Source organism: Cricetulus griseus, chromosome 2, assembly GCF_003668045.3.
Source record: "Cricetulus griseus strain 17A/GY chromosome 2, alternate assembly CriGri-PICRH-1.0, whole genome shotgun sequence".
NCBI classification, from domain to species: domain Eukaryota; kingdom Metazoa; phylum Chordata; class Mammalia; order Rodentia; family Cricetidae; genus Cricetulus; species Cricetulus griseus.
In genome coordinates, this window is record NC_048595.1 from 64,198,521 (window position 1) to 64,214,872 (window position 16,352).

Below are 16,352 nucleotides of genomic sequence, written 5' to 3' on the forward strand. Positions count from 1 at the left end.
AGCCTGAAGGAATCATATTATTTTATATATCTAAAAAAATTTTTTTTGCTTTTTGAGACAGGGTTTCTCTGTGGTTTTGGAGGCTGTCCTGGAACTAGCTCTTGTAGACCAGGAACTCACAGAGATCCACCTGCTTCTGCCTCCCGAGTGCTGGGATTAAAGGCGTGCGCCACCAACACCCGGCTATATATCTAAAATTATATGCGTGTGTTTAATATTTATTATGTCATCATTTAATCTTTTTAAATAATTAAAATTTTAATTTTATTTCTACTTCAAACCCAGCATGTTAATGTTCTGATAATACATTAAATATGCTTTTGGATTATCAACATCAGTGGCCACACTTAAAAATAATCTGAGCATCATAGCTTCCTGAGAGAGGAGTCTAGGTTTAGATACCCAAAATTTTAATGAAATGATTCTCATTTACATTGACCTATCTTTAAAATTTAAATTATATCTCACATTATCACCCCTGTGTGCTTATACTTCCCTAACAGGGAAGCATTAGCAGGTCAGGCCACACTAATATTACTGCTAATGCATCATAAGGACTGTGACTGATTTATAGTACAGCTCACTCAGAGCACGGCAACATTTCTTACAGCTTAGAAACTCCATTATACCTTCCCTATACACACATACACTTGAATACACACAACCTGAGTCAGGGGAAACAAACAAATTTCAAGAATGCATATATCACCAAATGAGATGAGGCATTTTTCATGGGCTCAGCTCCTTTTGCTCAAGCTTCTGAAACTTATGACCAGAAAACTAAAACCAAGTGACAGTGTCTCCATTACTTTAAAAAGAGGAAACTTTGGGCTGGTGAGACAGCTCAGGGGTTAAGAGTCCTGGCTGATCTTTCCAAGGACCCTGGATCAATTCCCAGCACTCACATGGTGTCTCACAACCTTAACTACAACATCCTGTTGTGGCCCCTGCTGGCACCAGGAACACACATGGCACATAGATACATACATGGAGGCAAAACATCCATACACATTTAAAAGGTTAAAATTAAAAATAAATAAAAGAGAGAAAACTAATGGTGTGCCTTTCACAGGAAATAGATAAAGTTTGTCAACAAAATTTACTTTCATTTACTGTATCATTAAATACATATTTAACAATCTCTCTGCGACTAAATAAAAATACAGATCTATTTCCTCCAAGACAATTTATTATCATTTGTACCATAAGAGATTTCTGGGTATTTTTTTTTTTACTTTTTAATTCTTTTTTTTTTTAGTTCAAATTAGGAACAAGCTTGCTTCACATGTCAATCCCTTCTCCCTCTCCCTCACCTCCCCCCAATCCCCACTAGCCCCCACCCCTACCCCCTCTGCTCGATTTCTAGACATTTTTTAAGTATCCTTTGCATAGACATAAAAAGTGATCATACCTGTTTTACTAATTACTTCTTGCAGCTCAGTCATAGAACTGATGATTGCAGCAAGAAGGTCGGAACTGGTGAACCAAGTAAGTGCTTGTACACAACGTAACTGCTCCCTTTGATGCTCTGCAGAAGTGTAATGATCCATCATGAAACACTACAAGTTATTCACATCCACACTTAAATTTCAAGGCAGCGACCAGCTACTTAAGTATATCAGACTTTGCTTGCCTAATGTTCCCTAGTATGGAAAATCTAGTTACATCTGACTATCCTAACATTAAATAACAAGCATCAAGAAAGACAGACATTTCCTTTAGTTTTGGTTGTGTTACAATAGCCTGATTCTTAGAAGTTGCATGAGGGTTGAGGGTACAAAAGCCAGCACTTGTTTCATGCAAGTTAGCCTTGGGGTTGATCTGAAGGCATGAATTTTTAAAAGTTAACAACTAAATCTGTTTCCTCAAAACTAGTAAAACATTCCAAAGAAATGTCAGGTGGAAATTTGTATTTGCCTCATTTTTAAACAACTCTTCAAGGTATTTTTAACTCTCATCATTTTATTCTGATTTCATACTGAAAGCATGGATAACTTATTCTGATAATTTTTAAGGTTTCTTTTATTCAGATTGTCACAATTGAATAACTGATGTATAAACTCTCCACTATACCTTTTAAAAAAAGATGATTCAAACATAATAAAGTTAGACAATACTGAAATTATATATATTTGCTTCTTAATATCAGTTTACAACAAAAAATCAAGGATAATTTTTATAAAATATATATTTATACACATATACATCTGAAGATAAACTGGACTATGTTATATGATTTGATGTATTGCATAATTCTTTGAAGGTTTTGTATAATAGCCAACCACACACACATTGTATTTCACTTCAATATAACTTAGATTTTTAAAAGCACAAATTATCTTACTTGGAAATTTGTGCTTGTCTTTGGGCTCTCCTGTACACACCAGCATGCCTATGCCTTCTTTACAACTTTCAATCCAGGTAAAAAGAGAGGCACAGGATTGGCCCAAAATCTTGAGTCTGTTTGCTGCCAAAATTGCAATTGCACCTTTCCGGAACACACGAATCAGTCCTTTGAATGCTTTTTTCTTTGGTTTGGCTTCTTCTTGTTTCTTTTCGTCTACTGCTGCCAGTGCCTGGGCTAGAGTTCTAATTTCCAGTTTGAACAATTCCAAGCCGTTGACTTGCTCCTGGAGAAAGTCTCTCTGTGTGGATAAGGCACAAGACCTGCTATAAAGGGGATACAATGCACCGGCCATCAGCGCACAAGCCGCTAGCAAGCACGTCTGTTCCCTCTGAGTCTTGGCCAATGCACTTTTGAAATGTGAATTTTCAAGAACCAATTGTTCGTGTGAGTTTTCAATACGGTTCAACTTTTCCATGTTTTTTTCTGCAATTTCTTGAAATTTCTATAAAAGAAGTCAAATAATACACATAATCTTAAAACAAAGAAGTATTTTACTAATTTTTGTTAATACAAAGAGATATACTTTAGCTGAAACTACTAGTTCCCTTCAAAAGATCTGTGTTATAAAAAGCTGTTGTGGGCCACACAGCTTAGATCTGAATGTGCACACTGACCTCGAAAATCTCTTACACAGAAGCTTTCCATAAACCAAAATACATAAATTTGCAAGTATTTCATGAATTTCCTGTGTACTTGCATATGAATACACATATGTAGAAAGGGAAATATGCTTTATGGGTCTAATTTCTTCTTTTCCACTCCTCAATAATTATTATTTCCTCTTACATGGAAACTACACTGAAAACTGGGTTTTTTATAGTAAAAGATATCACTCTTTCCAAAATAAACAAAGTTAAATTAATGATGTAGGAAACAGCAATCAATCAACAGCCAACCATTTCTGACTAGAAGAGACTGACGCTGAATACAAGCTCTTGTCTCAGCTTCTAACTTCCCAAGCAGGGCAGCACACAGCAGCTCTAGAGCAGGAGAAATGGGCAGTGGTGAGCCAGGCCTCAGCAGCTCTTTAACCCTCTTTCCCTAATTCACATTCTTAGAATCCAGTTTTAACTTGAAACCAAAAATAAACATCACCTTAAAGAACCAGATAGTCATTTTAGAAACTAGAAATAAACTGGTCATCTATGAGATCTTATATGCAATCATTATGGTTTGTGGAGGTAAAGGAGAAATGGTTTAAAACTAATAAATTCCACTTTACTATTCATTTATCATTCAATAAATATTACAGACTACTCACAAAGTTTAATATGCTATGAGAACAGTGAGATCAATCACCATTATGGTGTAATGCTATAGTAGATACATGCCAGGTTGTCAGAGGACCAAAGGGCACTTGACAAAATGATGTTGACAAGCTTTTGGAGGAATATGACAATTAAAGGAAAAGGAGGAATGAGTTATGCAAAAGAACAAAATTTAAACCCACACCATTAATAAGGAGGCTAGCTAATAGCAACCCTTTAATAATTTAATCTAACCTTGCAAACAACCGTGATTTAACAGCTGCAGTTAGATTTTTCTTTTTTATTTTCAAAGTGAACCATCATGACATAGCCATGAACCTCTTTCTCTTGAATAGAAAACTAAGGGAGTTCAATTCTACTATGATAGTCATTTAGAAACAGAGAAATATTATCCTCAGCATCAGCATGGCAAAGTCAAGTTCTGTCTTCATAATGAGACTCCTTCGGGACATTAAAGGAACTATTTCTCTTTGTACTACTGGCTTAAACTGTACTATGTGAAAAATTTAAAGTTGATCTTTGGGAGAGGTATATGATGTCTTATTCAAGAGTTGCCCAGTGATCACCCAGAAGAACAAAAGGCACTTGTAAAATTCACGTTGGCAGGAGAGCCTCAAAAAACATCAACATCTAAGACAAGTCATGAAAACACTCGGCCACAGTGCAAGATGTGGTGTCAAAGGCTATCATGGGCAGTGCTGGTAGGCAACAGCAAAATAATTTCAAGATAGTAGACATGACAACTGAGGAAAATAAATCCTAGGAGATAGTTTTCCAAAGACAGAGAGTAGGAGACACTCAGAGGCACAGGCAAGCAAGTAAAGGGAAAATGAAATCATAAAAGAAATCACTATTTGAATGATTTAATTTATTGCATGCCTTCCCTTCAGGAAAGGAAAAATTGAATTTTAGAGATGGATTTTCTATTGAATGGAACTGGAAATTGTATATTAAGTGAGGTATCCAAAGACTAGGAAGACCAATACCACATTAGTTTCTCTCTCGTGAGTGGATCCTACTTTAGGATGTTTAGATTTGACTGTTTACGTTGGGAGTGATGGTAAAGACCAGAGAGTTAGAAGCAAGAGAAGGAAATAGTAGAAGGAATGTGATGTGGTAGAGGTGGACAATATTGGAAGCAGAATAATTTGAGCAGGGATGGGGTCTAAGGAACAGGAGAGAAAAGAGAATAGAGGGTTATTAGCAAAAGCTAAGGATGCATGCAAAGGTCATGTGAAAACCTATCTTACAAGCTAACTTCCAAAAAAGGAAGCACCCTGTACAGGTGGACAATGCTGCTTCCAGAAGTCATGGTGCCAAATATGGGCTGCTTCCTGATGAGTTGTTAGGGAAGAAGGCTCCAAGGTTCTCTAAAAGAATACAAGATATCACCTTTGTTCTTCATTGTCTGCAACAACTAGTGACCCTATTCCTGAAAACACCACACACTTTGGTTGCAGGACATCAAAAAAATCATACTGAAACTGAAATCAAAGGTCCCCCCCACTCACCCATGGCTAACTTTCATGGTGCCAGAAGGTGTTATGCAAGCTTCTGGGAGAGCAAAGACATCAATCATCTTTCCCAGCTATGAACCCTGTTCTCAAGCTGTAATAATAGTGAACTACTAGGCAAGATATATCTACAGATGCAACAGTTACAAGACTGTCGTGGGGGGTAAGCAAACACTTTCTGCTTAGATTTGAGGCCCTAATCCACTGAAGGAAATTCATGCCCAGTTCTGCAAATATGGTCAAAAGACCATAGCTGGGAGCTCATGGGCCCTAGGGGAGGGGTTCAGGGAACAGCTACTACTGTTGTTTTGCTAAATGGACAGGGTGTCAAACTGCCTTCCAAATATTTATGTTTATACCCATAGATTAGTGCAGTCTTAGGAATATTCTGTTTGCTGTCGACAACAGTTAATGTGCAGACTCATAACTGATAAAAGTGCTGAGATTGAGTGACTATTGAGTGTTTATTCCTAAACAAGACATTTATAATGTCCCCCTCCAAAGCTCGAGGAACACTACAGGCGAGGGAGTAGAAAAAAATAGAAGAGCCAAAGGATGTGGCAGAATGCTATGAAACACCTTCTTCTCAAGATGGCATGGCTATTGTACTCATGAACTCACAGGAGCTATGGTTACCAGCACAGAAACAAAATCCCATCACAAGCAGGGGAGTCACTCAGGAGGCCCCAGCTCTACCTGAGAAGCTATTGGCAGTTAAAGGATGCTGGTGGAAGAGAAGCCATTTTCTTTAGTATCATAGCAACAGGTGAGTTGCTCCAATAAGCTCCCCACCGGTGCTCTATTTAAACTTACTTTGTCTCGATTTAACTTACTTTGTCACAAGAAAAAAAAAGAATAGGAAAAAGAAGGGAAGGAGGGTGGGAGGGAGAAAGGGAGGAAGGAAGGGAAGAAGGAGGGAGGAAGGAAAGAGGAAGGATGGGAGGGAGGGAAGGAGGGAGGAAGAGACAGAGAAAGACAAAGACAGAGACTTCCTTGCTAAACTGCCTTTGAAATAGGGCAATAGGGAGAGAAAATTGACCAAACATGTAGAAATGTATGAAATTGTCAAGGAATAAAATAAGGAAATAAACATTAAAAGTGTACCAATACTAGAAGGGAGGAAAGCAATAGTTTCTCTCCTTCTGTAGCACATTTCAACTGTTTTTATTTACCCAAACTTCCTTTTTTAGGCCTGGTCCAGTCCTGCCTGTGATAGAAATGGTAAGCGATGAAGGACTGAGAAAATACACATATTGTATCTTGCCCCCACCTACATCTCCACTGAGGGTCAATCTGTGGCAGCATTATTCTACCAGTGTAAATGAACTATGTCCCAGGGCACCACACAAATACCATTAGCAAAGTAGGTAGTGCCCCAGGAGGAATGGCTATTTAAAACATACAAGATGAGCAGCAATGCCTACAAGCACTGCTTCCATATACATACCCTCACGTGGGAAGCAATCTTTAAGAAAAGAGGGAGTGACACTCTGGGTATAGCTAGATGAATCAGAAAAATAAGTATTTGGAAAAATAAGAGCCAGAAAGTAAGACACCAAGCTCTATGAGAGTACAAGTAATTCAAAAGGCCTAGAGAAAAGGGAATGGTGGCATCCGAGCAGTTAGAGAACATGTTGAGAGGCTTGGGTGGAGAGTTAAGGAATTTAACTCCCCCAGGAAAGCTGTAAGGTGGCATACAATCCCAGAATATTACTACACTAAGTAAATGAACATGAGGATCAGAAACATTAATTTAACTGCAAAGTCACAGTAGAGTCACACGGCATGTGGTTAGAAAAGCAAGCCCTGAAGGTTAATTCTAGACTCAACAAGAGTCAGGCCCACCTGTTCAAGGAAAAGCAAAAGGGGAAAAAACTCAGAAGGTGTATGAGGATACAAGAGGCTGACCCTGAGATACAGACTTTGGATCTCAGGCTTTTAATGTGTCTCCAAAAAAAATCTGGGAAAAGATACTATTTGCTAATTTTATTACTTATTTCAAATATATAAAGCATTATTGCCACTAGCATATATCAACTGGATTGTTGAAGGGCTCATTAAAGAAAAGATTCAGGGAATGAACAAGAACAAAATATAATGCCATACATGTATATATTAAAATGCTGCCGTGGTGGTGCCACATGCCTTAATCCCAACAATCGGGAGGCAGAGGCAGAGGTGGTGCCACATGCCTTAATCCCAACAATCTGGGCTACAGAGCGAGTTCTAGGACAGCCAGGACTACACAGAGAAACCATGTTTTGAGAAAACGAAAGCAGAGTGAGAAAGAGAGCATTATGAAACTTCATATGCCAACAAAATAGCTAAAAAGTAAAAACAAAAATTAAGAAAAACTTAGTTCATTTTAGCGCATAACGAATCTCAAACTCCTTCACAGCATACAACTGAACTTCTGAGATAGGTCCATTTTATAAATAATGAAGCTAAACCCAAGTCCTTTGGCTGGGCTCACCTATCTTATTATGCAGCCTTCCCATCTGAAGTATTCCTGGACTTTCCCTTAAGTCACAAGCCTTCCCCTGTGAAGCTGTCCTCCAGCTAATGAAAATGGAGAGCTTGGTCCGTTCCTTTACATTAACCTGACTGCTTCATGCCACAATTGCAATTGTTCTCTAGCTCCCTTCCATCTCCCCTCACACCATCAGAACATCTTCACGGCCCATTTCAGCTGTCTGTTGTGACATGTTTTACTATCATTCCCATTCACAATGATCTAGACTTTGTCTGAACTTAAAAAGCACTTAGGCGTCCAATCACCACACTGTTACCTACTGATTCCATGTGTCTGCATCTCCTCAGTTCTGAATACTCTGCACTGATTGTTCCTAAAGGACAAGAATTACTTACTATGCAGTCTATCACAGTGCTCTATACCCTGCAGGTATCTAACAAATACTGAGTGAATTAAGTAACTCTATAAAAAAAAAAAAATCACTGGGCTTAGCAGAGTTTTGTCCAGAACAGCAACTGAATAAAAGCCTAATTGATGAAAAATGCTTTACAATGTAAAGAACAGAGAAAGAAAATCTAGTAAAAACAAGGTAATTTCCACATATATTTTAGAACTTACAAGTCAAAATTCTGTTTTAAATCGATTCTGACTTTCCACGGGGACTCCCAGAGATATACATTATTTACTATGAAGTTCTCTTGAAGAACAAAGCCTGTTTGATGGTCAGGCTAGAATCTGCTGTACAGCAAATCTGCCCTTAAAAATCCACTGTTCTCTACCTATAGCACACATCAATTTCATATGGGGCAAAAGCATTCCTCATACTGAAATGGCTTGCCCTACCTCAGGGTGTTTAACTTAAAAATAATAATAATAATAACCTCAAATTCTTCCAGAAAGCCAGTCTTATCTTGAAATTTTAATAACTCAAAATACAGGATGCGTATCTTTTACCCAAACATTTTGAGCATAACAAAACAATTATGTAACTTGACTACTTTTCCTCTTCTCACTGATAAATTCAAAGGTCTGTCCAAAATCTGGAAAAGGGATACCTTCTTCCCTGTGGGAGTGTACTTCCTGAAGAATGGGCTTTCAGGGCTGCCTGCTTAGTTTGTAGAACCCTGAAAACTTTGAAACACTGTGCCAGACACCTAGGAAGCAGACAATAGTGCAAACCACAAACTGGTTCCAGACACCAAGGGCTTCAGTCAAAACAACTTGTCTAAGTTACTGACCTTGCCTTATGCAATGACAATATTGGGGGAAAAAGACAAACACAAACGTATGATATAAATACATCTCTTTTAAAATTTGGAGACTGATCTCTCATAGAGGGATTGTGGGGTTGAAATGGTACAGCCACTTTCAATGACAGTTTGGCCATTTTTCAGCAAGCTAAACAGATCACTCTATGATCTAGCAATTGAATTATCTGTATCAAATGCATGCTATATGTGTGCATGTACATGAACCCTCAAACTCCATAAGGATTTATTTCTTTAAAATATTATCATTACATAAGTTTAGCAAGTCAAACACATGTGCCAAAAGATGAAATATGCTTAAGTTTATGCTTTTATTTCTAATGAAATACAAATTATAAAAGTCCCTTTGGTTCAGCCAGATCCTCCTGGGGTGGGAATAGAGGGAGTGTGTGTGAAAGACATTCTCCTTTTCATTAGACATAGTAAATATATTGATAGAAAAAAAGATGCTTGGTTTGTTGATGTTTTGTTGAAAACCAAACTATTCAAAAGGTTAGCAGTGTCACCTCTCAGTTCTAACCTGTCCCATTCCTCCCCTTTCAGACATGCAGATGGGAATGGCTCAACTCTCTCTCCTCTGTGAAGAGGAGACTTTTCTCCTTCTCAAACTGTGGCCTGTTCTTACAAATTTACAGCATTCCTTTGGTAATTAATATATGTATATTATCTTTTAACAAACCTTATACTGTACAAATTGTTCATGTGCCTCTCCAAATGAATTTTCTATTTGTTAAAAAAAAAATGAGCAATGCACTATACCCTTCTGTTTAGTGCTTCCACAACAAATACAGTGTTCCATATATACATCATATAGTGCAGGAAGTATTTATTAATTTTAGTTAAATTACATAAAATCATCTTGATTTTTTTTACCTACAACAGTAACTTTAAAATATAGTGCATTTTAAAAAGATAACCTCCAAGATTCCCAATAATCTTGTGGAAGGAAAGGATCCTAGTATCTAATCATGGTGACCAAACTTACAGAATGTTGATAACTTTCATAAGAAATAAACTAAGCTTTGAGAGATTATTGTTGTTCAAAGATCAGATTCTTCTTAACAGGACTCATAGTAAAATATAGTGCATTATACTAAATCTATTTCTCAGGAAAATAGTCTAAGAGAAACATGAATTAGGAGAACTACCCTCTTCTGGTGTGCAGGCATACATGTAGACAGAGTACTCATACATAAAAAATATACATACATGCATGCATGCATGCACACATACATGCATATATAGTAAATAAATTTAAAATGCAATGTAGAACCACAAACATCAATTTCTTTCATTTTTACTCCATTTTGCTTTTAACATTTTATTTATTTATTAATTTATTTTGTGTTCTTGGATGGGGGTGGGGTGCACACATGCCAAATTGTGTGTGTGTGTGTATGTATGTATGTGCGCACACGCACTCATGCATGCATGCATGTATGCATGTAGAGAGACAAAAAGGGTCCTGGGGATCCAACTCAGGTTATCAGGCTTGGCAGCAGGCATGCATTTTTTTTCTTTTTTTTTTTTTTTGCAGATTTTTTTTTACTTGAATTAGAAACAAGATTGTTTTACATGACAATCCCAGTTCCCTTCTCCCTCCCGTCCTCCCCTACCACCCCTCTAACTAAAACCCTGCCTATCACATATCCTTTCTGCTCCCCTGGATGCTGAGGCCTTCCATAGGGTGTCATCAGATTCTATCATATCCTTTGAGATAGGGCCTAGACCCACCCCAGTGTGTCTTGGCTCAGGGAGTATTCCTCTATGTGGAATGGGCTCCCAAAGTTCACACCTATGTTAGGGATAAGTACTGAACTACTACAGGAGGTCCCGTAGATTTCTGAGGTTTCCTCACTGAAACCCATGTTCCTGGGGTCTGGATCAGTCCCATGCTGGTATTCCAGCTATCAGTCTGGGTAGCAAGAGTTCCCCGATGTTCAAGTCAGCTATTTCTGCGGATTTCACCAGGCAGGTATGCCTTTTTACTCACTGAGTCATCTCACCAGCCCCACTTCTTTCTCCATTTTAAATCTGTGTGAGTATACATAAATGTCACAACTTAACTCTGAAATAAACACTAACTCAACTGAGAATGAAAAATCTTTACTTCTAGAATGGACATTCTTGGTCCACTAATTTAATTATTTTCAGATAAAAAGGAAAAAAGAACATAAATACTAAGATTGCAAAGTAAAGTTAGTCCATGGAATGGAGTATGCACTTACTTTACCCAGATTATTCAGCAAAACAGACACAAGATGTATTGTGGTGTATTTCAAATATATTTCAAATCAAGAATTCTCCTTCCACTCAGCTAGCATGAATCACCTAAAACTAAAAATATGCTGGGATATCAAAACTGGTTTTATTTTTGAAACCAGCTCTACAGGTTTTATTTATCTAACAGTATTTATAAATCACTATCACTGTTTTCAAATAAAAGCAACCAAAGTTACAGTATTATTTATTTATTTATTAACAACTCATTTATAAAAACCAAATAATTAAACAAGTCCATAAATAAAGTAAGTGAATTTCAAAAACTGCTAGCTATTGGAATTAAATTAATGTAGCACTGAAAACAGGAAGTGAGTGTAATAAAGTACAGAATATATAAATATAGCAATCTGAGACTTTGAAAAGGTACAAAAGCAATTCAATATAGAAAGTGTTGTCTTTATTGGCTACATAAGGTGGCCCAACTTCAGTTGCAGTACTTGGGAGGCAGAAGCAAGAGGATTTCTGGAGTTCAAGCCAGTCTGATCTTCATAGGGAATTCCAGGTGGCTCATTGTGAGCCCTGTCTCAAGAAAGAAGGGAGCAGGGAGAAAGGATTATCTTTTCAACTGAACAAATATATGCAAAAAATCCAACCTCAACCCATACCTCACACCTCTACAAAAATTACCTCAAATTTTACATAGACCTACTTATAAAACTTATCTTCTAAGTTTTATAAGGAAAAACTAAGAGAAAATCCTCATCATGCACTTTGAGAATGCTAATTCTTAACACCAAAAACAATCTATAAGACAAAAAATGAAAATATGAACTTCATTAAACACAAATGCTGCTGGGGTATAGCTCAACTGGTAGAATAGCACTTGGCTGGGATGTTCAATATCTAACTATGAGAAAAAAAGTAAAATGCTTATTCTATAAATTAGGTGCTGCTAATGGGACAGGAGGAAATATCTTTAAATAATGTATCTGACAAATGACAAGTTTAAAACATGTTCAAAACCTGAAAAGTTCATACTAAGAAAAGAACCCAAGCCAAGTATGTGACTCAAGATCTCAGCTCTTGGAAGGCTGAGACAACAGGGTTGCCTTGAGTTTAGGGTCAGCCTAGGATACATAGTTAAGTTCAAGGCTGGTCTGGAAGAAAACCTTGTTGCAGTATAAAATAAGTAAGTAAAGAGTAAATAGCATGTGCCTTTAATCCTAGCATTTAGGAGGATCTCTGTGAGTTTGAGGCTAGCCTGGTCTACAGACTGAGTTCCAGGACAGCCAGAGTTACATAGAGACCTGTCTTGAAAACAAACAAATAAACAAACACCAGACAAATACTGCACAGGGCTGGAGAGGTGACCAGGTCTGGGGATGTGACCAGGCTGGAGATGCGACCAGAGCTGGGGATGAGACCAGGGCTGGGTACATGCACTGGGCCAGGGATATAGCTTGGTAGTAAAAGTGCTTCCTACCATTTACAAGTTCCTGGATTCAGGAAACACACACACACACACACACACACACACACACACACACACACACACACACACACACACACACACACACGAGGGAGGAGACAGAAACAGAGATATACAGACAGATAGAACCAAAGAGTGAAGGGGGGAGAAAAAAGGAGGGGATGGAAAGGGATAGGAATAGGAGAGAAAAGAGAAGGGGAAAGGAGGGAATGGGAGAGGAAGGAAAAGAGAGATGAAAGAGGAGAAAGCAGCTGGAATTGCTTGTTCCTATTCAAGCAATTTCACTGATCTATTAGCCTGGTGTGGTAGCACATGCCTGCAATCCTAAGATAAGAAAACTGCCATGAGTTCAAAGTCAACCATGGTTACACAGCAAAACCTGGATCACATGAACAAATAATAACAAAAAATATGAATATATAATAAACCAAAGAAAATATATAAATGACAAACATTTAAATAAGTACTCAACTTCATTACTCACTAGGGAACACTAAACCTGATTTAATTTAATTTAGAACTAAATGTCATACCAATTAGGATGACTAAAGTTGGAAAGGAAAAATAATGAAATGACATGTACAGAGGTAGGTCAAATAAAACTCTGTTAAACTGCTCAGAAGAATTTAAGAAGATTATATAACCACTTTGGAAAACAATGTGATTTTTTTAAAATATACACTTAGCATATAACCCAGACATCAGACTCACATGTATTTATACAGGAGAAATGAAACCTTGTGATCACATAAAAAACATTTCCATGAATATTTAACCACAACTGTTAAAAAATAAGGAACCCAAAGGCCCATTAGCAAGTATCCAGAGATAAGAAAACAACCATATAGTCTCAAAATAGAATAGTACCCCAGAATGAAAAGCAACTGACTGATGATACACAGAAAACATGGATGACCAGAGATGTGTTTTTCTAAGTGAAAGGTGTGACCTGGATGGCTGCATACTTCACTGCTGCATTGCATGGCATCATGGCCAGGGTGTGACCCAGATGGCTGCCTACATTACTGCTGCAATGCATTGCACTATGGTAAGGGCATGACTACAGAAATGACCACCATGTCTGTACCCCGTGTGTCCCAAGTATAAGCAACTCCTCAGGCTATACAGTGAAGAAAATAGTGAAGCAAATTACATGGGAACAATAAATGTAGGAAGAAGAATGAACCTGAGCCCTTACTAGGCATCACACAGGTTTTAATTATGACTGACCATATGGACATAAAAACTAAAACCATAAAACTTCTAGAAAATAATAATAAGGGCTTATTATCCTCACTGCCTTGGGGTAATGAAAGATTATTATAACAAAAATAAAGAACCAAAACAGAAAAAAAATGGTTGATGTCTGTGAAAACATAAAGTGAAATTACCATTTCAGAAAAAATCCTCCGTACAGTTTCTTACAAACGTACAACTAAGAATGACCTGAAGGTAGTCAAGAAAAATAAAACCATTAGTTGACAAAACACTTGTACAATAGTTTTTGCATAATATTTATTTATAATAGCCCCAAATTGGAAATAAACCAAATACCCATCTACCCATTTCCAATAAAATTGTGATGTGGCTATGAAATGGAATACTATTAAACCATAAAAACAATAAACTACTGATACATAACAATGTAATATTATATTCGAGTGAAATAACAACTCCGAGTTGAAATAAGCCAACATCGAGTGAAATAAGCCAACTCCCAATGAATAAATACTGAATGGTTCCATTTATACAAAATTCAAAACTTTGCACAGTTGGTCAGTAATGAGACACAGGAGAAAAATAGCTGCCCATGAAAAGTGAAAAATGACAGGCAGAGGGCACAGAACATTCTGACAATGGAAATGTTTGAAGCCTTGACAGAGTAAGATTATATGAGCGCTTACATTAACCAAAACACCAAATTAGCCGTGCTTGGAGGACACACTTATAACGCCAGCACTAGGAAGACTGATGCAGGAGGATTGTGAATCTGTGCTACATAAAGACATTCTGTCTCCCAGAAGAAAAAAAATCAAACTATACACTTGTGAGCTCCCTCCACTGACCCGGATCTTTTATTTTTGTTTGAAAATATAGGATTAGTAGCTGAATATAAAGAACAAATGGCTGTTTTCAGGAAATAAGATTGCTGATTAATTAAAATCCACATAGAAATGCCCAAGTTCACATAGGGCCTATAAATTTCTATTCTTAATCAAAGCTTACTCCTCAAAATTATTTTGCAACTATAATTCTACCTCTCATATTAGTAGATATGAGAATTTCACCATTATGACAAAATCTCTGAGGAAGTATAAGGCAGGAAGGATTTCCTCTGGCCTGGGATCTTCGGCTCTGTCACGAATGAACAACACAGTGATGCACAGCAGGAAGCTAGGAAGGTGAAGCAGTTCACTTCATGGTGGACAGGAAGCAGGAAGAGAGGAGTGGAAGCCAAGAGATGTCTTTCTAGGGATACCCCCAGTCAGCTACTTCCTGCAACCAGGCTCCACCTCCTACTTTTTGCCACCTTTCAATAATGCCATCATATCCAACAGATATTTAATCTGTTAGGTCAGACTGCAAGGGACTCTATCAATTCCCCAAAGCCTATAAACCCAGTAAACCCCAACTCAACCCCTAAGTCAGTATAATACATTTTAACCACAAATGAGCTTAAGTTCAATCGAAGCCCCTAAAATGGAATAAGCTGCATAAAAGGATATTTACACTGGCAATATTTTACCAGACCTTCTAATACTTTATTTTTAAAATAAATAAAAGATTTCCTCATTTAACCAAAAAGATAAGAGTTTTAACAACAACAAAAATTATCTTCAAACTCAAGTAAAATGTCAACACTTAAAACAGACGCACAGAACAGACACAGACATTTTATTGTCACATCAACAAACAAAACAGGTAACATACCTTCTAACGTTACCTGAGAATTATAATTATAATTGCAAGTCCTACTGTACAATCACTGTGAGATGTATTTTATCTTCTATGCTAGGTTTGATTGGGAACAGAAGGTTTAGGTAGTTAAAAACGTATTTTCTCCATATTGTCATCTATATATTGTTAACTATCATCCCTGCCTATAAGAAGTAGCATAATGATCAATGTGTGTTTGCATGATCATAACATAAACAAGTTCTATGAGGTCTTCAAAAAGGTTTAAACTGACTTAGAATTGATACAAAAAGCAAACATTTGAAGTATGGTGGTGCACACCTCTCAGCACTTGGGAGGCAGAGGTAAGGGGATCTGATCTCTGAGTTTCAGGCTAGCCAGAACAACATAATTAGACTCTGTCCAAAAAGAGGAGGGAAGGAATGGAAACGGTTAAACAGAGCAGCTATTTTTTAAAAATACTTTTATTAATTCTTTGCAAATTTTAAGCAGTGTTTCACTAAGATTCACCTGGCTCCTCCCAGTTCTCTGTAGGGTAGCGTACCTGTGCCCTCCTCTGCACTTCCAGGAGAAGTTCAGAATACTGGAATTCCAGCTCCTTCTTTTGTTTGTGCCAACAGCTCTCTTGAGCCTTGATCTGCTCTGCCACTTTGCTTAAGGTGTCTTCCTGGGTCTGTTGAAGCTCTCTCATTGTATCAGACTTGTTTTTACAAATATACTCCAGATGACTCATCTATGAATGGAAATGAAATACAGATTGAGACATGATGTCACCTCTGTGGATCAAGAAAGCA

The 16,352-nt window shown here is 37.4% G+C and overlaps 1 protein-coding gene across 1 annotated transcript in view; it reads right to left on the bottom strand.

The window, feature by feature from the left end:
* Positions 1 to 16,352, bottom strand: part of LOC100756343 (coiled-coil domain-containing protein 171) — a 332,880-nt gene that overhangs the window by 192,326 nt on the left and 124,202 nt on the right. Inside the window, exons 16-18 of the mRNA XM_035439823.1 lie at positions 16,103 to 16,291; positions 2,345 to 2,849; positions 1,412 to 1,528 (exon numbers count right to left, since the gene is read on the bottom strand). Coding sequence (XP_035295714.1) covers positions 1,412 to 1,528; positions 2,345 to 2,849; positions 16,103 to 16,291 — 811 coding nt within the window. The remainder of the gene's footprint in view (positions 1 to 1,411; positions 1,529 to 2,344; positions 2,850 to 16,102; positions 16,292 to 16,352) is intronic.